The 25,078-nt window shown below is 43.9% G+C and overlaps 1 protein-coding gene across 1 annotated transcript in view; it reads right to left on the bottom strand.

Moving 5' to 3' along the window:
• Positions 1-25,078, bottom strand: part of LOC122795987 (poly(A)-specific ribonuclease PNLDC1-like) — a 1,803,424-nt gene that overhangs the window by 121,389 nt on the left and 1,656,957 nt on the right. Inside the window, exon 14 of the mRNA XM_044064467.1 lies at positions 23,737-23,790. Within this exon, the coding sequence (XP_043920402.1) occupies positions 23,737-23,790 (54 nt within the window). The remainder of the gene's footprint in view (positions 1-23,736; positions 23,791-25,078) is intronic.

Below are 25,078 nucleotides of genomic sequence, written 5' to 3'. Positions count from 1 at the left end.
GGCATGCCGGACACTACACGGGTGTCGGTAGAGGCCTGCGACTCGAAAGTAGCAGGTATCAGGAGCTGCGAAAGCGCCTCACTGAGTACCAGCTAACGGCTTAGGAGAAGCTTAGTCTGTTTTGAATCTCGACTGCCTTTCTCTTTCCTTTGCATTTTTTTATGTACTCCAGCAGTCGGACTGCTATCGGATGACGTTTCTGGGTAGTTAAATCGGTTTCCAAAATATTTTGATGCAAAAATATACCGACGCTTAATAGTGCGTTGGTTAAATCTAGCACAAAACCGACAGCCAGGCACGTTGTGATCTGGGCCTAGGCAAGGAATACAGTATAAATGGAAATCCTTATGAGGTATTTGCTTCCTACAAGTAATACAATTATTAACTTTTTCTGACATCGGTAAAAAGCAAGAAAAAAAGTTTCCCAACAGGGTACTTAGTTTTAGTGAAGACTTTGGTTCTGAAACTCAAACTCGAATATTTCTGTAGTTGCCCAACTGGTACTTGCGAAATACTTCTGCTTCAGGCACCGCATGGCAAGAAAGACTAAAGAAAATGGCATCGGCTGCATGTTTTATATCCCTGACGACCTGACGTCATGGAAGAGAAGACAGCAACCGACGCAGGACCCAAGACTTTGGAATTCAGGCCGACTGAGGGTAACCTGTCAGCAGATTATCCAAATGTAATGACTGCAACAGTGAAACACGAAGAACATCTACTCTACTCGACATGATCCAGGCGTACAAGTAGACTCTTTCAATGACCAGCAGGAAATTTCTGCCAGACCAGCAGTTGAAAAATGCAGCATTAACTGCCCAGCTTTTACCCCTTTAATCAACATATATATCTGTAAAGGAACTCCGATAACGAGGCAAACTTCTAATCATACATAAACTGAATAAATCCCCTAGACAAAGCCTATATTCGCACTCCGTAGCAAAATAATATGGAACTCATTTACCTCTAACCAAAAAGAACTATTTCTAACCTACCCACCTTTAAATGCTCCCTAAAAGAATACTTTCCAAAATCATGGATGTGCTCCTGTGCCAATCTTAGCTGAACTTACTTACTATACTTCACTCACCCCTTCAACCTAAATCACACCTCCCAACCCTTTCCAACTTCCTAATCTAGTACTTTTTTTCCCTACTACCTTACCTTAACTTCATCTCTGCAGAACTTTCCTCCACCTCTTTCTCCTTTCTTCCCACTCATCTAAGCTACCTGAAGACACCCTATCCTGCACTCTTCTTATAATCTCCCTTTCTCTCCATTCTTCTTCCTTCTAGAACCATAATATGGACACCATCTCTCATACTAAGTCACCACTCAATTTCCCCTCACTGTCTCTAAACACGTAATCTGTAATCTCTTTTGAATGTCTTATTAGAATTGCCTCAGGTCGCGTTTATTGCATACTAAGCTATGCAACAAATATGACCAAATTTTTCCTCACATTTTCTACAACTCATGTTGTTGTAATTTTATTGCACTTTACTATGAAACATATGTCCTATGTTTTTATAATTACATTTTTTTCACTCATGTTTTGTAGTGTAATACTTGTGATTTAAAATATCTGTAATTGATTTCTGAAAGACTAATTATGGAGCTTTTCTCCCCAGGCCTCCAATGAAAATGGTCACTTTCTGACCCACTTGGATTTTCCTGGTAAACAAATGTCAAATAAAATATCACAGGACAAACACAACTGAAGCAAAACAATCCCTGGCTAGGATTAAAGATTATTTTATTCTTGCAGAAGCCAGTCACCTAAATACTGAACACTCAAAAGCCCTGCAGCCAGTGATGCCCTGCCACTATTGCCACATATTTGGTGAACACTAAAGGGAGAGGGGGGTAGATTGGGATGAGTCAGACAGAGCCCAGAACTGATAATGAGTGGTTCCAACTGGAACTGGAGATGCCTTCTGGACTGCCATGCAATCTTCACATAATAGGCCTGAAGGTCTAATAGAAAACATCTGGTCCTCTTTCCACAGCAGGGGAAAAATGGATTGCATTGTAACCATCCTCAACTTGGATCTTCTTTGCAAATGTGTTTGAGGTCCAAAATAAGCGTGAGATTCTTGTTCTTTTTTTAATCTAAAAAGATTTCTGAAGAGACTCCAGATCTTTTGTGGTGAGATCTCCTGGACAATTCTTTGTTCTAGTAGCTGGGAGATTTCTTGGGTTGCAGTCCTTCACAGGGGTGGAACATCTGGAATGGTCTTGTACAAGGTGGTCAGTTTGGACTGAAATGGGATTATGTAGCCTCTGGATAGGATTCGCTTTATCCAAGAAACCCGATGGTCATCCAATTTTGCAGGTGAAGAGGCATGCATCTCTTGACTAATACAAGTTTTTGTGAGAAAAGGGCCCCTAAATCACTGATTTTGCATGCTCCCTTTTCTCCTAGGGTGGTGTCCATTTGGGGGTCCCTGTTTTACCTAAGAGGCTGTGTTGGAAGAGGAGTCAGTGAAAAACTGCTGGGACATTTTGGACCAGGGACATTTTCCTCCCCTTTGAGTCCTGGAGAAAGGTCTTTGAGGGTTAGAAAACTTAAATCTCACAGCAGACAGTGTTTTGCCGTCTTGCTTATTCTTTGAAAATGTATCTGACTTTGGACTCAAGAAGAGATGACACATCATTAGGGTCATCAAGGACAGACAACCCTGAAGTTGTATGCAAAATCACATAGTTGCAGTCAAGTATGGTAACATGTAGCAATGCTAATATCTACTGCTCTTAATGCCCCATCTGCTTCATTAGAAATCAGTCTCACAGTAACACTGATGAAGGACAACATACTAGCAAGCTGCGATTCCATGGTCTTCCTAGTCTTTGTTGTTTGAGGCCTCCAGAAGGAATCTATTAGTTCACTAACTACTTCATTCTGGTACACCTGGTGCTGTGAGCAATGTAGATTAATACTCTATGGGAAGAAGTTCCAAAAGCATAAAACCTTTTCCAAAGTAATCCACCACTCTTGACCCCCTGCTGTAAGGATGGACTTTACTGCTTTCGTCCAATAGCTCCTTCTTGGTGGCTGCTGCTATAAAAATAAGGGGACCTTTGCTCCAATGTACTTGATCCTTGAAGGAGCAAGCATCTTGCCTGGTTTGTTGGAGGTTGGTTCCACCACATCAGGATCCTGCCAAGCCCTCTGTGAAACCATGTTAAGTCGATCAAGCAGGTGGGACCAGCCAGGAGGTAGAAGGGCCTGCTCCAAAAGCCTTGAAAAACACCTCCTGATCCAGAAGTATCATCAGTGAGCCAATTCCCCATTTGTCAATTCCATTAACTCACCAAAGAGGGTCCTTAGGGGGGGAAACCTAGGGGACTCCTTCATCAAGGTCAGTGCCCTCAGTGCCCTCATTGAAGGGAGTCTAAGTGCCTCCTCTTGCATTTATACTTTCTGTGCTCTTCAGTTGGGGAACAAGTTGAACAGTCAAAAAATCTCTGTTACATACTTCACAATACATAAAAATAAAAAACAAAAGTAAAATCCAAAATATAAACGACCAAAAACCAGGATCTTCCACAATAAATATTTAATCCAACCTCTAGCGCCTCGGCAGTAGACTTCTAAGGAGAATACATACACAGAAAATACAACACATATTTATACAATAATATAAATCAATTAATCCATAAATCAATAAAATCTAACTAATTAAAAAATTTAAATACAAAATTCATATAAAAACTTTCCATTCTATATTAATGCCCCTAGGGGCTAAAGTGCTATATTTCAATATAAAGAGTGTTTCTTTATATAAAAGTTTTTTCTTTACATTACTATTATATTGTGTACTAGGAATATGTTCCAAAACTGTTCCTAATAAGCCTTGTGGGCTACTATTGTGATGTTTTTTAAAATGCATTGCAAGTGGACTCTATTTTCTCATTTCTGAGGTCTCTGATATGTTCCTGCATCCTGATTTTGAATGCCCTTTTACTTTAACCTATATAGAACATTTCACATGGGCATCTTAATGCATACACAATACTTTCTGTATTACATGAAAACTTAGCATTAGGTTGAAAATATATCCCATTAATACACTGAAATGCCCTACTTATATATTGACATATACATTTAGTACATGGATATGTTCCCAAAAAATCAGGATTATAACTCAAAAAGACCTATACTAGGTCTTATAAATCTAACATGGACTAACATTGCCCTTTATATTTTTACCCCTTAAATCTCCTTATTCCCTTGAGGAAGGGATACGTTGAGGCTCTTTGAAACTGGCTATCCCTGGGAAAGGCTGTGTATTCTGAAAGCCACAGATGCACTGAAAAATCTGTGAAGAGCTGAAGTAAGAAATGATCCCCTTTCAGAGTTGACAGGTAGGCTAAAATCTTCTGAAGAGACTCAAATGCTTAGGATGGAGCAAGTCTTGCATATGGCCCCAAATCTAAGTCCAATGGCTATGAAGCCTGACCCCTTGCAGCTGATGACCTGACTGTATCAAAGTCTGAGACCAGAGTCAAACCCTCAAAGGATGAAGCACCGAAGGACAAAGAAGGACCTGATAATGTCCACGCTGATCCTGACCTTGAATGAATGGTGTCAACCTCTCAACTCCCAGATCTCACTGGTTCTGAAGTTTTTGGAGTACAGTGGATCTCAGAAACTGACAGGAGGATGACTTTGGGGGGGGGGGGGGAGTAAAAGGTAGTTTGTATAGTAACTTCTTTTCTCCCCACAAATTTGCAGCATAAATACATTGCCATCATTCCGAGGCTCCGGAAAGTGGGGACATATAACAAAGTCCAATTCTGAAAAACACCTAAATCACCTTCTGACTTCTAATTCCAAGAAAGAAGAACTGAAAATAATTTAGAAGTCCAAGGAGCTTCATTTAAAACACAACCTTTACTTCCACATAAAAAGGAAACTTAGCCAGGAGGCTTCAAGGTTATTAAATCACTGCAAGAAACAAACTTATAGACCTGCTTGAAAGAGCCAACCAAAGAGCAGCAAACAATGATGATGCAAAAATCTGAAACTACTACTAGATAGAAAAATACACAATACATATATAACAGCATAAAACAATGTGTTCAAAAATACATGATATTTTTACTATGTTTTATGCTGAGTTCATTATTCAATCCCTTGGGATCCAGTGGTTCAAACAAGATGAATTTTGCTTCCATTTGTAACAAAATTTGTTTATCTAAACATAGTTTAACATCTGGTAGGGGTTGAATAATGAACTCAGCATGAAATGTGTTATAAAAATACCATCTATATGAATGCCTTTTCACATTTTTATATTATTTCTGTATAGTGTTAGTTTCAGATTTTTTACATCATTAACTATTTCTTGCTCTTTTATTAGTTTGGTCTTTATTCTTGGGATTTATAGGTTTGGCGTTACTTAGCAGGATTTAGTAACAATGAAAGCTCCTAGCCAAGATGCTAGTTCCTTTTTATGTGGAAATTACAGTTATGTACTTACCATAACTTGGCATCTGTATTACTACAAATCTGATGTTATCTTAGTCACCATTCCTCAAGTTAGGGTCAGAGTCCACAGCTATCTGAATCTTGGGAGGTCTCAAGGAAGGACATGCAGAAGAACCGTGGAGCCAAAGGAAGCCCTTCCTCTAGAAATCAAATCCAACTTATAGAGGGAGATGAACGTGTGAAGTGAAGACCATGTTGCTGCTGCACAAATATCATCCAAGGATTGATGACCTGCAAAAGCAATTGAGGTAGACACTGCCCTGGTGAAATAAGACTTTACAACAGGTGCAGATAAAGAAATACCTTCTGAAGAATAAATGAAAGAAATGCATTGCGAAATTCAGCAAAAGACTGTATGTATGCGTCTTGTGTGCGCCTTTCTGCTTTTCCCGGTTAGGGGTCGCCACATTGGAACTCCGGTCCGCTAATGATTGGCAGTTGATTTTTACGTGCAGAGTTGCCAGCCCTGACGCACAACCTTCAACGAAGGTACGCCCATTCACGCATGTCTCCACGCAGAAGTCGCTCTAGCTGAGAATCGAACTGGACAGCGTCTTACTGTGAGGCGACAATGCTACCGTAACACCACCACCGTGGATCACCACCACCGCGGATTATTCCCCTGCCCTTTCTGTTCACAGAAAAGGCTACAAAACTGGTCTGGTGATGAACATCCAAGTGTGCAGAATATATTCTCCTTTACTGGCATAATTAGGGAAGAATACTGGGAGATGAATACATTGATTGTGATTAGCTGTCGAAGCTACCATGGGCATAAAAAAATGGATCAGGTTTAAGAAACCCTCTGTCCTTATGAAAAAATCAAATAGCATGGCTTAAGAGCTTGTAGCTCAGAGATGCTCTTCGCTTAAGTTACTGACACTAAAAGGGCAGTCGTTCCAAGAAAGAAATCTGAGATCACAGGAAGCAGCCAGTTCGAAGGGTGGTTTTGTTAATGCCTGTAGCACCAAGGCAAGATCCCATGGTGGAGATGGGTGCTTAACAGGGGGCTATAACAGAAAAACACCTTTCAAAAAGGCTTTGCAGAGTCGAGAAGAAAAGGTAGATTCATTGTTAAGATGAAAATCTGAAATCGCTAATTGAACCTTGATCATGGAGAAACTAGCCCCTTCCTTAATCGGAGAAGTCAGAAAGAGAAGAATCTCAGGAGCAGAAGCTGAAAAGGGGTCTAGATTCTTGTTCTTTGCCCAGATGGAAAATCTCTTCCATTTACTGAAATACACTTTCCTAGTGGAATATCTCTGGGAAGCAAGGAAAATATCTTTCACTGGTGAGGCTAGCCTGGACTTAGCCAAGATGACTGGAAGTGGACAGACCATTGCTGTCAGACGAAGGGTCTGAAGATTTGGGATCAGAAGTAGAGATGGATGTGATATTAGATCCGGAGATGGATCGAGCACCCAGGGTGGGTGCCTTAAGTGAGACCGTAGAAGGGGGAACCACATCTGCCAAGGCCAGAAGGGGCAATAAGAACCAGTTTTGTCTTGAGGCATCTGGCTTTCTGAAGTACTCTGGGAATTCAAGGCAGGGGTGACAAGGCATACAGGAGACCTGGAGGCCAATCATGAATGATCGCATCCCTGGGGGATTCCACATTTGGGGGGATCAATGCAAAGAAATTGCTGCATTTGTGGTTGAAAGGAGATGCAAACAGATTGCAGTTCAGAAATCCCCCACCACTGGAAAGTCTGCTGAGCCACCACTGGATTTCAGGGACCACGCGGGGTCAGAATAGCCCTGATCAATTTGTCCACCAACACGGTGGATGATCTGGGAATGTGCATTGCAATGAGAAAGTGCCCCGTGGACATCGCCCATTCCCAAACCCTCATGACCTCTCAACAAAACAGATAACGTGTGCCCCCTTGCTTGTTTATATACCAAACAACTGCTATGTTGTCCAACAGAACTGCAATTGTTCACCGAGGAAGGCAATCCTGAAAGGTGTGCAATGATAGGAGGACTGCTCTCATCTCCAGAATGTTGGATGTGCAGCTTGGGCTCTGAGAAGGACCTCGTCCCTTGGACCGTCTTTCTTCGGAAATGTCACTCCACCCTAGGAGGGAAGCATCCATGGTGACCGTGGTCGTGGGAATTGGGGGAGAAAATTACCTGCCCACTAAGAGGTTCGGGGAGCGAATCCACCACAAAAGATATTTCCGACAAACCTGGGTCAGGTGATTGGTGAACGATAGGGGATGAAGAAACGCTGACCGTTGAACTGCAAAGGTCCACTGTAGAACTCTCATGTGGTAACTTGCTATCGGAGCCAAATAAATGGCAGCCACCATGGATCCTAGAGCCCTAAGGATATGTGAAGCCGGAGGGCAGGTTTGCTCCAGCAGAACTTGAACATGGGAGGATATAAGAGTTACCCGGCAAACAGAAGAGCTGCAGTCTGCAAGGTGGTATCCAGCTCCACATGTTGAGTAGGAATCAAGGATGATTTGGCTAGGTTTACTGTAATTTCCAACTAATGGAACAGGAGAGTAGGGCACATATGTTGTCCAATAACTGATGATTTGTGGAGGCTGTTAGGAGCCAATCGTCTAAATAGGTAAACACCTGGAGTCCCTGCAGCTGGACATGAGCTACCACCACTGCCATGCATTTGGTGAAAACCTAGGGCGCTGAGGGGAGACCAAAGGGCACAGCCCTGAACTAAAAGTGATCAGCTCCCAAGCGGAAGTGTAGAAATCTCCTGGACCAATCAATCTTCATATGGTAGTACATGTCCTGGAGATCCACTGAGCACATCCAATAGTTGCTGTGCAAAAGGGGTACAATCGACTGCACAGTGGCCATCCAAAACTTCAACTTCTGTACAAAAAGGTTTAAGCGACTGAGGTCCAGAATTGGACGCAGGTCCCCTGTTCTCTTTGGAACTAAAAAAAGAAGTGGAAATATGTTATGGATCCTCTCTGTCCTGTGGGGATCTCTTGGATGGCTCTTTTGTGAAGGTTCGTGACCTCCTGTTGGACCAACTATTTCTGACTGGGTGGCACGTCCAGAAGAGTTCTGGTTCTTGGGGGAATCTCCAAAAAGGGAATGCAATAGCCCCTGGATATAATGGTTAGCACCCATTGATCATTTGTAATATTTGCCCAGGCTAGAGGGTGCATAGACAACCAACCCCAGACTGTCTCTAGGGTAGGACAGTCAGGCAATGACTCAGGGATGCTAAAAAGTTTTCTTAGAGAAGGGCTCCCTGGAACCTTGATTCTGCAGGCCTTCTCTGCCCCTGGGGCATCTGCTATTGAAACCTCTTCCCCATCCCCTGGAAGAGGAATCGTCTTGAACATCCTGGAAGGGAAGATTGTACGTTACGAAACCACATTTTCTTATTCCCTTTCTGGGTCGTAGAAAAGAACCCTTGAGGGGTAGAAAATCTGATCCGACAGCCGACAATCTCTTCCCTTCCTGTTCATTGCGGGTCAATGTCTCTTATGTTGGGACCAAAGAGAGTGGAACCATCAAAGGGAGAATTGATAAACGACATCTTGAAGGCCTCTGCAAACCAGCTTGGGTACAGCCAGGCTTGACACCCAATGGCAATGCCTGAACCCGCTGCCCGTAAAGACCCATCCGCTGCACTGGAAATTAGCCTCATGGACAAATTAGCAACCAAATGAAGGGTGGCCAGTTTGGGAGAAACAACCTTAAACTCCTCTTCAGACAGACCCCATGAAGGAAGTTGACAGCTCCTTAACCAAGTCCCTCTGGAGACGGGTGAAATGAGCAAGATACTTTAAGGCTCGCAGGCTAAAGGAAGCCGAAGTGAACACCCGCTTTCTGAATCTGTCCAGAGCTCTTGATTCGTGATTGGGCGGGTGGACAGAAGAACTCTGCTCCAACTCCTTTTTGGTGGCAGTGGCCACCACGATAGCATCAACTGGGACAGTTTGATAAATCTGGACCCAAAATCTAACACCATGGACTCCGGTTCCGCAGCTCGGCCCAGAGGGATGGTCTTGTCCTGGGGGTGTAGGAAAGTACAGTTTTGTACCTACCATAAATGTAGATGTCCGATAGATATGCAACTGCAGTCCTGACATATGGGTTGTCCTGCCTCAGGCAGCCCTTCGGTCGGCCAGATTCCAAAGCCATCTTCTTCAGTGTTTCTTGCCCCAGATGCCAGGTGCCCTCCAATGAAGGCTAAATTTGGTGAATGGATAAACAGATAAAACCAGACATGCACAACAGTAATAAACAGATACACCATAACATATATCCCCAGCTGATAGGTAAGGGGAGAAAGGACCCAAAAGGGAAAAAACAGAGGGGTATGAGGGAGGGAAAACCTGACTGCAGTTGCATATCTATCGGACATCTACATTTATGGTAGGTACAAAACTGTACTATGTCCTTCAAGAATGCAACTGCAGTCCTGACATATGGGTTGAATACCATAGCCAAGCTGGGGGTGGTAGGACTAAGCAAGAGATGGTGTAGCTAGAAGGCCCTGCAGGACTGCCGAAGCAAAGCCTGCTCGGGATCTGGAGTATAATGGCAGGTTGTAGTGTTTGGTAAATGTATGCACGGAGCTCCATGTAGCAGCCTCTAGAATATCTTTTGTGACCACTCCTCTTAGAAAAGCTGTGGATGTGGCCATAGCTCTGGTGGAGTGTGGTCTAATATTAGCTGGCACACTTTTTCCATGAAAAGAATAACAGAATCTGATGCAGTGTCCAATCCATTTTGAGATAGTTTGTTTGGTGGCTGCTTTCCCTTGCACTCCAGCAGCATAGGCTACAAACAGTTGGTCAGAATTCCTGGTGGACTTTGTTCTGTCCAAGTAGTAGCGTAGTTGTCTGTGAATATCTAAAGTATGCAGCAACCTTTCCCCTTTATTTTGAGGATTAGGAAAGAAAGTAGGCAGGTGAATTGCTTGGTTTAGAGACACTCTGGATATCACCTTAGGCATGAATGAAGGATTGGTCCTAAGGGAAACTCTGTCCTGATGAAAGATGAGAAAGGGAGGAACTGCCATGAGGGCCTGTATCTCCGAGACCCTTCTTGCTGAGGTGACTGCCAACAGGAAAACTGTTTTCCAAGAGAGAAATTGCATTTCTGAAGATGCTGCTGGTTCAAAAGGAGGAAGAGTTAATTTTTCCAAGACGTAATTGAGGTCCCATGCAGGAATTGGTAGCTTCCTTGGAGGTTTGATATTCTTTATGCCTCTTAGAAGCTGTCTTAGCAAAGGATGCGAGAACACAGGAGGATCACAGTTGTAATGTGCTGAGATAGCTGAAGCGTGGATTTTGATGGAAGAGTATGAGAGGCCACTGTGAAACATTTCTGCCAGGTATTCTAATATCTGAGGTATGTTCACCAATGATGCATCCTGGCCCTTGTTGACATTCCAGATTGTGAATCTCTTCCATTTGGCCGAATAGGTTTTTCTGGTGGAAGGTCTGCGTGCCTCCAGCAAAATTTCCTGAACTTTTTTGGAGAGGGAGTCCTGGGTCTGAGTCATGGAACTCTCCAAGTTGTCAGCTTTAAGGTTTGCAGGTTCTGATGAACAGTCTTGTAACTGTGTTGAGTCAGGAGCAGAGGCCATTGAGGCAAGGGCCACGGTTTGGAGTGAGTTATGCTCAGTAGTAGTGGATACCAGTGTTGCCTTGGCCAGTCTGGAGCTATCAAGATTCCTCTTGGCTGTTCTGCCTTGATCTTCAGTAGCACCTTGGTGAGCAAAGGTAGAGGAGGGAATGCATAAATTGTTAGAGCATTCCAGCTGAAGGAAAGAGCATCCGTTCTCCAAGCTTGAGGATGGTGTATCCTTGTGCAGAACCTTTCCAGGTGATGATTGAGATGAGATGCAAAGAGGTCTATGTCTGGTCTTCCCCATGCAGGTGCTATTTGTGAGAAAATGCGTGGGTGTAGCATCCATTCGTGTGGATCCAAGAAATTTCTGCTCAACCTGTCTGCCAGAAGATTGTCCTTGCCCGGAACAAACTGGGATTGCAAGTAGATGTTCAGTTTCAGGGACTTTTCCCAAAGAATCATTGTTAGTCTGCAGAGGGGGTAGGAATGAGTGCCCCCTTGTTTATGTACCACATGACAGTGGTGTTGTCTGTTCTTATTAGCAGATGACCTTGCTGAAGAGATTTTCCAAAGGCTTCTATTGCATGTATCACTGCCAACATCTCTTTTTGATTTATGTGCTGATGCATCTCCATGGGAGTCCATTGCCCTTGAATGCATCTGCCGTCCATGTGCGCTCCCCATCCAAGGTCTGAGGCGTCTGTTGTAATAGTTTGACTTGTTGGAGGTTTGTTGAAAAGCATGCCTTCGTTTAAGTGACTTGCTTGAGCCCACCACAAAAATTCCCTTTGCAGGCATGGTATGAGTGGTATTATGTCTTCTAAGTCGTGGCTGTGTTGCGACCACAAGCTTTTTAGGTACCACTGCAGCTTTCTCATGTGTAGTCTTGCCAGAGGGATTAGAAGAATGCAAGATGCCATGAACCCCAGGGCCTGCAGGGTTTTCCTTGCGGTCAGGTGGGTTAATTTTGCTAGGCCTTTGAAGTAAGCTGTTAAATGCTCTTGTTTCTCCTCTGTGAGGAAAGCCATTTGTAGCGGTGTGTCCAGTTTTGCTCCTAGAAATATAATCTCTTGGGATGGCAGTAATATTGATTTTTGAATGTTGACTGTGTATCCCAAAGCCTGCAGCAATTGAATGACGTAATCCAAGTGTTTTATCAAGGTCTGTTTGCTGTCTGCTTGTATTAGGCAGTCGTCCAGGTAAGGGTATATTTGAATCCCCTGGAGTCTGCAATGTGCCACTACTGATGCCAGGCATTTCGTGAATACTCTGGGTGCAGTAGATAAGCCAAACGGCAATGCTGAGAATTGATAGTGCTCTGTTCCTGCAAGAAATCTGAGGTATCTTCTGCAACTGTGTCTGATAGGGACATGCAGGTATGCCTCCTTGAGGTCCAGAGTAACCAGCCAAGACCCCTTGCCCAGCATGGGAAGAAGTTGCTGTAACGTCAGCATCTTGAATTTTGGCAGCATGAGAAAAGTATTTAGAACGGACAAGTCCAATATAGGCCTCCATTGTTTTTCTTTTCTTGGAACAAGGAACAGTCTTGAATAAAATCCCTGGCCTTGTTCCCGAGGAGGAACCTTCTCTATTGCTTTTATTTGTAACAGCTTTGAGACTTCTATGAGTGCCTCTGCCCTTTGATTTTGTGGCAGGTTTGGCATGCCTTGTCCTGTTGGTAAGGTATGGAAGTGGAACCTGTAACCTCTGTCTATTATGTCCAGAATCCAATTGTCCTTTGTTATAATGTTCCAGTTTTTTGAGAATAGAGATAATTTTCCGCCTATAGGTGCTTCTCTTTGAGCCTTGGTAGGCGGAGTGTAAGGTAAGTCATTGTGATTGTCCCTGTGGTGCAGGTGAACTACCTGTGCCATTTCTTTGATTTTGTGGTTGCCATTGGCGTCCCCTGTAGGAGCCTCTGTATTGCCCTCTACCTCGTGCACGCCTGTTCTTTCCCCTTTGAAACTTGTCAGAGTCTGGAAAGGACCAATTCTTTGAAGGCCAATTCCTGCTGAACCTTGGGGGCTGAACCTGGAGGAAATCCCTTTACTGTCTGAACTGATTTTGCCTTCTCTTCAATAGATTTCAACACGTCCTGAGCATTAGCACCAAAAAGCTTCTGTTTATCCAGAGGTGCATCCAGGAGCTTTACTTTAACATGATCTGGCAGTGGCTATTCTTTCAACCAAGCATGTCTACGGATAACAGCCCCTGTCATAGCTGCCCTACATGAAGCCTCCAATGCATCATAACCACACTGTAGAAAATGATTACTAACCTGCTGGGTATTATGAACCAAATCCTGCAATGCCTTTCTATCTATAGGCTCAGGAGAGGCTATCTTTATCTGCAAATCATCCAGTAAATAATCCTGGTACTGAAACATATGAAAAAGGCAGTTAAGAGACCTCATGGCAAGGGTGGAAGAGGTATAGACTTTTTTACCCCATCTCTCCAGGGACCTTGCTTCCCTGTCAGCTGGCAGTGGATTCTTGGCTGAGGAGGTAGCCACTCCTTTGGGGCCCTATGAAATAGTTTCTAGATCCACAGAGTGGGCCTTAAAGAGATGCTTGTGAGTGTCAGGGACCCTGTAATATCGGTCTGGCTTGACAGGAGCAGGAGGGAGAGAATCAGGGGAAGCACTGGAGTCGCAGAAAACATCATCCAGGACATCCAAAACTGGAGGGATAGCTAAAGGTCTGTGCTGGGGTAACTTAAGGAAGGTACGTAGCCTTTTCCTAGAATCAGAAAATTCCTGACCCTGCCACTGAAAATGTTCCCTCATGGAGTGGAGGACTTCACCGAAAGAAAAATCCTCTGGAGGAGAGGCAGAGGGAATAGATTCCTCAGCATCAGAGTCCTCATAGGCCTGAAGGATTCTTCTTGGGGTTCTGAATGCTCTGAATCCCCAGAGGCTTCATCTGAAGAGAGGTTGTCTGCCTGCTCAGTTCTAGGCCTTTTTTCTGCAGGCGGCTGAGAACCTCTGTCTGGGTGAGGCTGAGACCCCCTGATAAGAGAAATAAGATCTGCAGCCAGAGACATGATTTGTTTGTCATAAGAAGGGGCCTGAGAAGTAGGCTTAGGATGGGCCTTGGCCTGGCTGGCGGCCTTAGCACGTGCAAAGGCCTTGATTGACATGGATACAGGAGGCCTAGCTGCCCCACGTGCAGGGGTAACTTTGTCCACGGGAATGGTGTCGGGTAGATCCAGAACTTCGGTTTCCGAAGGAAAATCAACAACCGGCACCGGTGTAGTCTCCGAGACCGAGGGATAAGTTAACACGGTGTCGTCGGCCTGGAGCGGTTGAATTACCGCTTCCGAAGGGACCGAAGCACTCGCGGAGGGGCTTAGGCATTATATCGGTGGAAGACGCGGGCCGAGGATGTCGGTCCCAGTCCTTTCGTTTTTTGGTAGTTTGTGCTGTCGGTTGTTACGACGGCATGTTGTAAGCGTAAGATTCGCCAAAAAAGTCTTTGGCAAACTCTGCCCGGCGCCTGAGAGTGTGCTTATTAAAGCAAGCACAGGCAGCACAGGCCGAGACGTCGTGGTCTGGGGCCCAGGCAAGGGAGGCAGTAAGAATGAAAGTCCTTATGAGGTATTTGTTTACCACAAGACAAACAACTATTAACTTTCTCAATTTGTTCTGACATCGGCTGAGGCAAGAAAAAATGTTCCCCAACGGGCTACTTAGCTTTTAGATGACTTCGGTAACTGAAAACACAGGAGCTGACCGACCGGCACTTGCGAACTGCTTCTGCTTCGGGCACAGTGCGGCAAGAACGACTGAAGAAGATGGCGTCGGCTGATGCCTTTATACTCCAGTCGCTCTGACGTCGGGGAGGAGGCGACAACGGCCAATGCCGGACCCAGACTTTGGAATCTGGCCGACTGAAGGGCTGCCTGAGGCAGGACAACCCATATGTCAGGACTGCAGTTGCATTCTTGAAGGACATCAGCACCAATCGCCGATCCTGATGGGGTAGGGACCAAAGTGGGGCCTGAAACTCCCATCGCCTTCTTGCCGTGCACCAGTCCTTGGGAATCCGAAACAAAGGTCAGATGAAGAGAGGTTGAGTGGGGAGTGGGAGACTGTTTTCCCGTCCTGTGGGCTGAGGAAGCCAAAAGCCCCAACTCCATCTAAACTTTCAGGAAGGACCGAACCATCCCGTCCATATCCACGGGAAAAACACTCCTGGACAATCGGGAGGAGATGGAAGACCTGGTTGGGGAGCCGTGCTCACTCGAGTGAGGCCTGCGAGGAGGGGAAAACATCTGTTCAGCTCTAGAGGGGAACTCCTCCACCACAATGGACTCAGACATTGGCCTCAGATCAGACTTGCTCGGAACCTAGAGAAAAGGTGGATCTTGGGTAACTATTCTCAAATCCCTCGGATCCGAGATGGTCGGATCTGTGGTCGCCACACCTATTCTTGGATCTGTGGGTTTCGAATCCGGAGCCTTGGATATGGGGGTGGATCTGAAGACCTGGAGTCTGATCCAGGGGTGGACTCCTTAGAGGCTCAGGGACCCGAGGCTCTCAGATCCGACACCCCCAGGCTGGAGTCGGATCAGATGACTTGGGATCCAACAGCCAGGGTCATTTGGAAGGGACCTCCTCACCTGGAGGAACTTTTTTCTTGACACCTGAAGGGCCTGCCTTGGAAGGGGTAGCAGTGACCAAAGGGCCCCCTTTAACTAGGACTTCAATTAGTAATTTGTTTCGACGGTCGACCAGGGCACTGGGGTTGAAGGCAGCACAAATACCACACTCAACCTCCAGATGGTTGCCACCAAGACAACAGACACTTCCTTGTGTGAGTCAAAAGTGGGCATTTTCCGACTACATGAGGGGTATCTCTTGAAACCCAATGTTTGTCTGACATGGTTCAAACCCCAACACAGCCGAAGGAAAATCCAAAACAAGGTCCCAAACACGTGCTGAGTCCAAATACCAATTAATCAGTCCGAAACTACAATAAAATAATATAAAACACAATAATAATAACAACAACAACAATACTAAGAAACCTCTTTAACAGTAGCTACATCACCCAAAGGAAAAAGGGCACCAAATGACCCCAAACTGAGTGGGGTAAGGGAAATGACTGCAACAAAACAGCCGAACCACTAACTACTCAAAGGAAAAAGCTGAACGAGAGGGAAACATCCCAAAAACAATGACATCTACTTACTACCCACAATTAATTGTTTTATAGAATACTGTTAGTCTCTCTCTCTCTGTAGTTAGTGGGGGCTATTGTGTTTCACTTCATTGATATTCAGTGTTAAACTCTTAGCCTAGAGGGTTTCTCTGTATTTATCAGTGTTAGTTACAGGTCTTTGAATTTATTACTGCTCAATATCTGAGTTGTTTGGCTTCTGCTACATACCTACAATCAACTGCATTACTAGTGAAGTACCAACTTGCATTGTTAAAGATTGTACTGCATTTTATTTTTGTCTATTTAATTGTTTCATTGAATCTTGTGGTCTGTGTCTCGCTGTAGTTATTTATTTTTCTATTTGTTTCATAGAATACTGTGGTCTCTGTCTCTGCAGTTAGTTTCCCACCCACCCTCCTTGTTCTTGTTTTGGTATTAATCTTGGTGGCTTTGGAATTGCCTGCCCCTCCTGTAAATGTGTGTTTGAACACTCCTCCTGGGTCTATCTCATTTGCTCACTCAATCGAGTACAGTGAGATCATATTTTGACTTTAGACACTCCTACCAGTCTCATCTGTTCAGCTCTACCCCAGCTCTATTCCAGTATAGTGTCTCTAGCTCATTCTACCTAATACAGAGAGAACATTTGTCTCTAGCTCATTCTACCTAATACAGAGAGAACATTTGTGAAGGGCAAGTCACTTAGGTCCTTAATTTTGAATTATCTTTTGTTTCTCCTTTCTCCCTTTCCACTTTCAAAAAAAATTCTAAGCTTGTTTCCTGCCTTTCCTGTAACTAGTCTAGTCCAGATACAGATTTGCTGTAACCAGGACTGTTTGTAAGCTTCTGAGCCCCCAAAGCCTTTCTGTGTTGGAGGGAAGCCTTCTAGCTTATCAGTGAGAGTGGTAAGCACTAGGTAGCCTATCTACCACAAGAGTGGTTTCTGGCCCAGAAATTGTAGTTTATTGGCTGTTTGGGAAAATTTTCCATCTCTTTTCAACTTTCTGGTGTAAAAGCCTGCATTTTAACTCATTTCCCACCGTTCCTGTAACTAGTCTAGTCCTGATACAGATTCTTGGTTTTAGCACTTGAATTTGCTTACTTGTGCTCAGCACTTGTTCAGAACTTGTAAGCACTAAATAAGCTACAAATTGCTACAGCACTTAACCTTCTTCATTACCTAGAGGAAAACAGTTTTTGTACTTGCTTTCCTCACTTGCTTAGAGAAAAACAGCTCTTGTTCTCACTTTCCTCACTTGTCTAGAGCAAAATAGTTTTTTATTCCGGTATATCCAAGGGTCAGCTCCCAGTGTTCCCTCCTGTCTATCTGATGAATCTGGGCATCTTGGAGCAATGTAGCAATTGCCTCATGTACACAGACAACCCTATCCTCCTACCACCCAACACTACAACCTGTGAGAGATGCACTTATCTAGCCAAACTGGAGATAAAGCTCTCTCTATCCAAGACTGAACTTGACAGTCAAGAGGAGAAGGTAAACACTTGCACCACATATCACACTCATCACATAGTCCCACTAAACCTACACCACCAAAATCCACACATAGAAACACAAAAAACATTTGTGAAGGCTCTCAATAATAATCTGCCCAAGCAACAGAGACCTCCAAAGTAGAAATGCAATCAACCTCCACCCCTTAACAACCCAAATGACACAGCCCACAGACTTAGTGTGCCACTCAACCACAGCCCATAAGGCAAAAAACATACCCAACACACTAGTCATAGGTGACTCCATAGTCAAGCACACTGATGTCCCACTCACCAGGCTAAACAAGAAGGTTACTGTCAGCTGCCTGTCGGGTGCCAGGATCCGCCACATAACCAATGCACTCAGGTCACTCCACAACAAGTACAAATATGACTATCATTGTCCATATTGGTGTGAACGACCTGAGACGTACCTCCCTGTACTACATGAAAAGAGACATGAAAGAGCTCTCCGATCTTGTAGCCCAAGAAGGTATGACCCTAGCCCTGAGTAGCATCCTGCCATCGCCCAGAATGATACAGCAGTACAAGGACAAAATGACTGACTTCAACAACTGGCTAAGCTTCTGGTGTCATTCTAAGGCAATCCAGTATCTGTCTGCCTGGCATGACATGGTCGACAGACCACGATGCTTTGCCAAAGATGGCCTGCATCTGTCACCCCTGGGATTCCGGATACTGGCCAAGGCTCTTGCCACCCCTATAGTGCCTTTTTTAGGCAAGGTTCGAATGACAAATTCACCACCATAACAGGAACAAGCAAGCAAAAACTGAGAGTAATGCTACGCAATGCTAGAAGTCTAAATCTCAAAATGCACTCCCTCGAGGCACTCCTTAAAATGGAGAACATCGATATCTGTGCAGTGACTGAGACCTGGTTCAAGGCTCCAGAGTGCACCCCTACATTACCAGGCTACAACTCGTACCACACTTTTCGGCCATCTAACCTGGACCGGAGCACCAAAGGTGGAGGTGTGTCCATACTCATTAAGGATATCCACACCTCCAGGCTAGTTGCTCAGCATAATGCATCCAAGGTTATCCAAGTGCAACTAACTCTGGGCAAAACTGCAATTCAAATTGTAGCTTGCTACAGATCCCCCACCATGCCCCAGGATTCCCACTCCTCTTTTCTTGATATATTGGAAATTATTAGGGTTCAACCAAACACCCTAATAATGGGTGATTTCAACTACCCCACCTTTAACTGGGAAAACTACTCATGTACCAACTCCTTCGCTCAACGCTTTCTGGAATTCATAAATTCCAATGTCCTGGATCAACCTATCCACACCCCCACCAGGGGAAACAATATCCTAGACCTAGTCATTACCAACATGAGTGACTGGTGTTCCACACCTGAAGTCAACACCTTGTTGGTCAGATCCAACCATAAGCTAATCACCCTAGATATCCACATCCCACCCCCAATTAAGAAAACCATGGTAAAAAATGTCTCCAAAGCCAACTTCATGCTTCTTAAGACAGAAGTGGCGAACTTCATGACACCCATGCAGACAATACAGTTATGACTGCTGAATCCTACACAAATGCACTCTATAAGCACTTACATGAGTGCATGGATCGTACTATCCCAAACAGAACCAAGACGCTATCCTCAAAAAAATGGAAGCCAATCTGGTGCTAACTTTACCCCCCTCTCACCCCCTAAAAAGCCCATATCTATATAGGAAGAATGCAGAGTCCCTGTAATCACAACTATGCAGGTAAATGCTGCACTCTCTAAAGCCAAAAACACAGCACCCATGGGACTGGACAACATCCCAGGCTACGTTTTACACGAACTTCAGAACGAACTGGCTCCCCACCTAAGCACCATGTTCAATCATAGCCTCACATCAGGCTTTGTGCCCACTGAATGGTGCACAGCAACCCACTCCACAAAGGGGGAGCCACCACTGATCCCAGGAACTATTGCCCTATTAGCCTGACGAGCCTGGTCTGTAAAACCATGGAACGTATCATCATGGAAACTCAATCAAGGACATTGGTAACCTCCAAACTCTGGACTCCAACCAGTTTGGATTTGTGAAAGGCAGATCATGCCTCCTGAACCTGATCGACTTCTTTGAGGTAAGGTGGTTCACACAGCCTATCTTGACCTCACCAAGGCTTTTGACACCATCCCCCATTCTGGAATTATAGATAAACTCACTAAACTAGGTATAAATCCTTACATCACAAGATGGGTTGCCAACTGGCTCACTAACAGAACCCACACTGTAAAAGTTGCAGACTCCAAATTTGATTTCAAACCAGTAACAAGTGGAGTACCACAGGGTTCAGTCCTGGCACCTCTCCTGTTTGGTATCTACTTCTCTGAAGTACAGGCTAACGCAGAAGGCCTTTGGCTAATGACGTTCGCAGATGACTGCAAACTAGGAGCCATAGTCGAGTCCCCAAATGATGTTGACATCCTACAGAAGGGTCTCACTGAGACAGATGTCTGGTGTCAGAGCCATGGCCTCAATCTGAATGCCAAAAAGTGCACTGTCATCCCCTTTGGTAAAAACTCTGTACCCATGAACTACCACATAGGCATCAGTCTACTTAATGCCGAATGTGTGATGAGACCTTAGGACCCAGATGGACAGTAGTCTCTCCTCTGATAAACACATCGCCACAGTAGTCGGGCAATCCTTCTACATGGCACACCTCAACACAAAAGGGTTCTTATCCAGGAAAAAAAAAGAGGTCATTGTTCCCCTCTACTCAACACTCATTAGACCCATTACAGAGTACAATGCCCCTTTTGGAATGTACCTCAAGACATCTGCAGCAGCTGGAATTGCTACAGAAGTACCTCACAGAGAGGATTACCGGCCTCAAACAGATGCCCTACACGGACTGTCTCAAAAAACTCAAGCTTTACTCCATAGCATATCGCCTTCTCCGAGGTGATCTCTGCCTAACATATAAAGCTATGTCAAACCCAGAGCTGTTGGACATGCTGCACCTAAAGAAATCCCAATCCCTCCAGGCTACACGCTCTAGGGACCTAAACCTCATCACCACAATAAACAGTACATGCTGGAGGGATAGATTCCTGTCCCAGAGACTTCCCATACTCTGGAACAAGCTACCCATCTATGTCAAGCAAAGTTCTCATTAGCACTCCAAGTCAATAAAAATCAATGAGTGGATGAAAAATAGGAAATACACCCCGGGGATCACTTCTGTGGCACTGCTCGACAAGGGCACAGGAAAATAACTTTCTTGGGTGGCGTAAGCCAGGGAACCTTGTTGGCTAGGCTTACTTAGGCCCTTGGGCCAATAGCCTAGTACCTACCTATGAACAAGGAGCTGAGCAATCTTAGTCTGTCTAGATCAACCGGCAAACAAGATCTGAAGAGTTAGAGGGCAGCAGAGCATCATGGGAGGGGAGGAACTTGAGCTAAGCTGTTGTCTGAGTATGCTGGCTTGGATCCGATATTGGATCCAAGACCCTAACGTGAGGAATGGTGACTAAGGTATCATCAGATTAAATGTTATGTTTTGAATGCAGTTCCAATGATGTGCACAGTTTTTATTCAGTTATTCCTTTCATTCTCCAGGTAGTAAAACAGGGATTTACTTTAGCAGGGAAATATTCCTTTCCAATTTATAGATATTCATAGAGATGACCAGGGAAGATGTGTACTACTAAAGGATCTACTAGCAGGGGCTGAGTTTAAACTTATTAATGTTTATCTGCCCCCTAAGTACTCCTTTGAAAATGGCATATCTCATCAGAGAGACTTTCCTTAGAGCAGAAGATGATTAACGGGTCTGGGGAATTTCATATAGTTCTATCCCCTAATGAAGAATCAACAGGACCCAGGAAATCATATCTTTTAAATCTGTCAGCCAGGAGCAAACACATGGCTTTATTCAATATGGCAGACACTCAGACTCTGCTAAGACTACCTACTCAGGTTTACAGGTATTATTCTTGACCAAAGTGCCTTCCAGGCTAGACAAGTGTTTTTATAACCCAGGAGCACAGTCATCTCCTTTGGACATTAACTTCTCTCCATACTCATTTTAGATCATGCCACAATTAGACTGAGACTGCAGATTTCTTTTAATTATATGAAGCATAGGAAGCTTAGTCTATTGCTTTGTAAGGAGGAGAACGTTTAATAACACACTGAAATATATACTTGGCAAGGAAAGTGCCCTTCCCATCTCCTTTAGGGAATACATTTCAAGAGACTGAGACTAAGTCGTGCATTGGATTTTCCTTTCTTAGTAGATACTGGCACCAATATTTACATTGGAATTCACATGGATACCTTTCTAATGGCTTCACTAGCAGATACATAAGGCACTATTTCGTGGAGGAATAAGGCTTACTGTCAAAACTGGAAATGTCTTTGCTTGGATGTGACTCAGAGAATCATGGCTATAACATGGTATGATCTACCCTTGAATCTTTATATGTCAAGGGCTCTCCCAATACACGTCTCTACACAATTTTGGGGGTAAACTAACATCATACCTTATGGACTTTGTTTGGGCAGGGGAGAATCCCAAATTATATTTTAACCATACCTCGCAAACTCAATGTATACATGTCCAGCAACAGTGTGACAGAATCTTTCAGGAGTGCAGACTGTATGATTACTTTCTTGGTAAATTCAAATCACAGCTTTATGACAGACTTATGCAAAACAATAAAAAGGAGTTTCTAGGCAAAAAAATAGTTATGTGCCAATAATTTCAAATATGACTGTTCAATATTTACAGATTTGCTGTAGTAAAAAAATAAATCAGTCTTTGTGCTCAGCATGCTTTCTGCTCAAGTTATCAGTGCACTTTGTATACGGTAAAATGAAACAATTGGTTACAACATATCCATAACCACAAACTCAAAACAGTAAGGTCCAATCTGGTCATGTGGTGTAGATGGATGACACTGAATACAGCACAGATAACCAGGGATCAATTAGCAACCTGGATACTATATAGGGTGTCAGGGCAAGGGAGGAAAGGAATTGGAGGAAAATACCAGCTTGCTCATCTTGAAGGAGGACAGATGCAGTTTGACACGCTGCATTAGCAATGCCTACCCAAAGGGTAGTCAACTACTAACAGAAACAGCTTTGAAGGCTCACACTTCAGAACAAAAAACCACTGGATCAGGGGCAGGCATGTTATATTACACATCATCCCCTGGGGGGCAGCCATCATTACTTGACCAGCTGCCTATGGGAGAGGGGTCAGGAGGGTTCCTTGGATTTAAGCATATCTGGGGCACCCTACAGCTTGCCTCCTGCCTCCCCAGGACCAATAAGACCTTCCAGACAGTGGAAATAATTAACAGTAAGGTTATTGCCTTGTCTGAGTACATTTGCCTTTTGCTCCTAGAAGAAGCAATGAATGAGCTATTGAGACGCAAAGGAAACGGAAGTACTGAGAAAAGTTTGCAGGAGACAGCAGAAGGGAAGTGAGCAAAATAGTAAGGTACATTTAGATAGTGTTAAGGTGCAAGCCACTGCCTCCATTTCAGAATACAGACAAAATCATCTGGTAACTGAAACAGAGGGTTAAGGCCGTGAACTGTAGTTCCTATGATGCAGGGCTTGATTCCCTCAGCCCTCATTTGTCAACTGTGTGACCTTGAGTAAGTTACTTAGTCAAACATTGCTGCTGGGTGTTGTCCCTACAAAGGGACAGCGTATCCACTGGCCTCACCTGGTTAACAAATAGTCATTATTATTATAACTATTATTAATTATTATATTTACTGTCCTACAATGTACTCTACAGCAGGAAGCTCCCAGATCAAGACGTATGTCACTATGATGCATGTTACAAAACTTCAGCACCTGCTAGCTCAGTAAGAGCTAAAAATTTATTTTTCATACAGTAAGTAGATGTAGTACCATGAATAATGTCACCACTGTACAATGCCATGACTGCAAACAGAATGTAGAAGTGGGTAAAATATTACTTTTAAAATGGGATTACACGTATCTTTATGCTGTAAACTCATCTTACCTGACCCAGACAGAAAAGCATCATAAGCAGCTTCATGAGGATATTCATGGTCAACTGAAACACAGAGAACAAAAAAAAACGTCACTGTCACAGATTTTGTTACACAGACAGACCTATGATGTTACAATGGTGCTCACCCCCTGGCAAGGTAGATGCTTAAATTACAGTCAGCCTAGGAATGAGCAAAAAGGCAGTCACCATCAGCTGACTTGAGGGGGGGGGGGGGGACTGGCTGGTGGGCTACTCTTTTTCCTGTCCACATGGAAGATATAAGCATGAAATACTATGACAATGATGGTCTGTGACCTACTCTTTTGCCAAATGAAAGCCATCGAAGTATGGTTACAAAGAAGTTATGTTTTTACCATAAATGTTCCATCTGTGTTGTCCAACTTCAGTCCATTAATCTGAGACTCGGTTCCAATGCTCGGAACTGACTGGCCACCTTTTTACAGCTTGAGATTCCAAACCTGAGCTCCTCCTACCTACCCATCATGCCCCACTCTCCCCATGTTACCTCAGACTGAATTTGCCAACAACAGGATAGTGTTTCTAACAAACATTAACTACAGTACAAATGATAAGGAGATTAAAGTATATACAGATCTCCCAATAACAGAAAATCAGGAACTCAACCAAAGGAATAAAATTCCTGGAAATTTTACTAGGCTTCCTGCATAAAATTTAGATCGAGGAAGGTTAACAGAAGTTGGACAACACAGATAGAACATTATGGCAAGAACGTAACTTCTTTATCTGATGATGTACACTTCATTACATTAACCTGAGGGACAGAGTCCTCAGCTACTAGAATCCAGGGCAGCCATTAAGGAAGGACATTCCAGAGTACAGCAGAACCAAAAGCACTTCTACTCCTGGATACAAAGTCCAATTTGTAATGAGTGACAAAAGTATGGTGGTTTTACCAAATAGCAGCAGCAAAAATGTCCTTAATAGAAACTCTGGGCCAAAAAGCTTGAGATGAGGCCATGGACCTTGTAGAATGTACCCTTTACCAGACCTGGTAAGGAAACGCCTTTGGAAGAATAAATAGACGTAATACAATCTTTCAACCATCTGGCCAAAGAAACATTGATGTATGGCCTTACCTTTTTTGGCATTTGAAAAGGAAACAACTGATCACACTTCCTGAAGGACTTAGTTCTACGGATGTAAAAATAAAATTGTCTATGCACATCAAGCATGTGTAAAGTGCATTCTCCTTTGCTATAATATTGAGGAAAGAAAACTGGAAGATTAATTGACTGGTTAATGTTTGTCTCCTTTAGCACCTTGGGTGAAAACGGATTCTTACATAGGGTAACCCTGTCTTTATGAAAAA

This window comes from Protopterus annectens, chromosome 2.part2, assembly GCF_019279795.1.
Source record: "Protopterus annectens isolate FY-2018-M chromosome 2.part2, PAN1.0, whole genome shotgun sequence".
Classification (NCBI taxonomy): domain Eukaryota; kingdom Metazoa; phylum Chordata; order Ceratodontiformes; family Protopteridae; genus Protopterus; species Protopterus annectens.
Note: the sequence above shows the minus strand (reverse complement) of the source record. Positions and strands in the feature narration are given on the sequence as shown.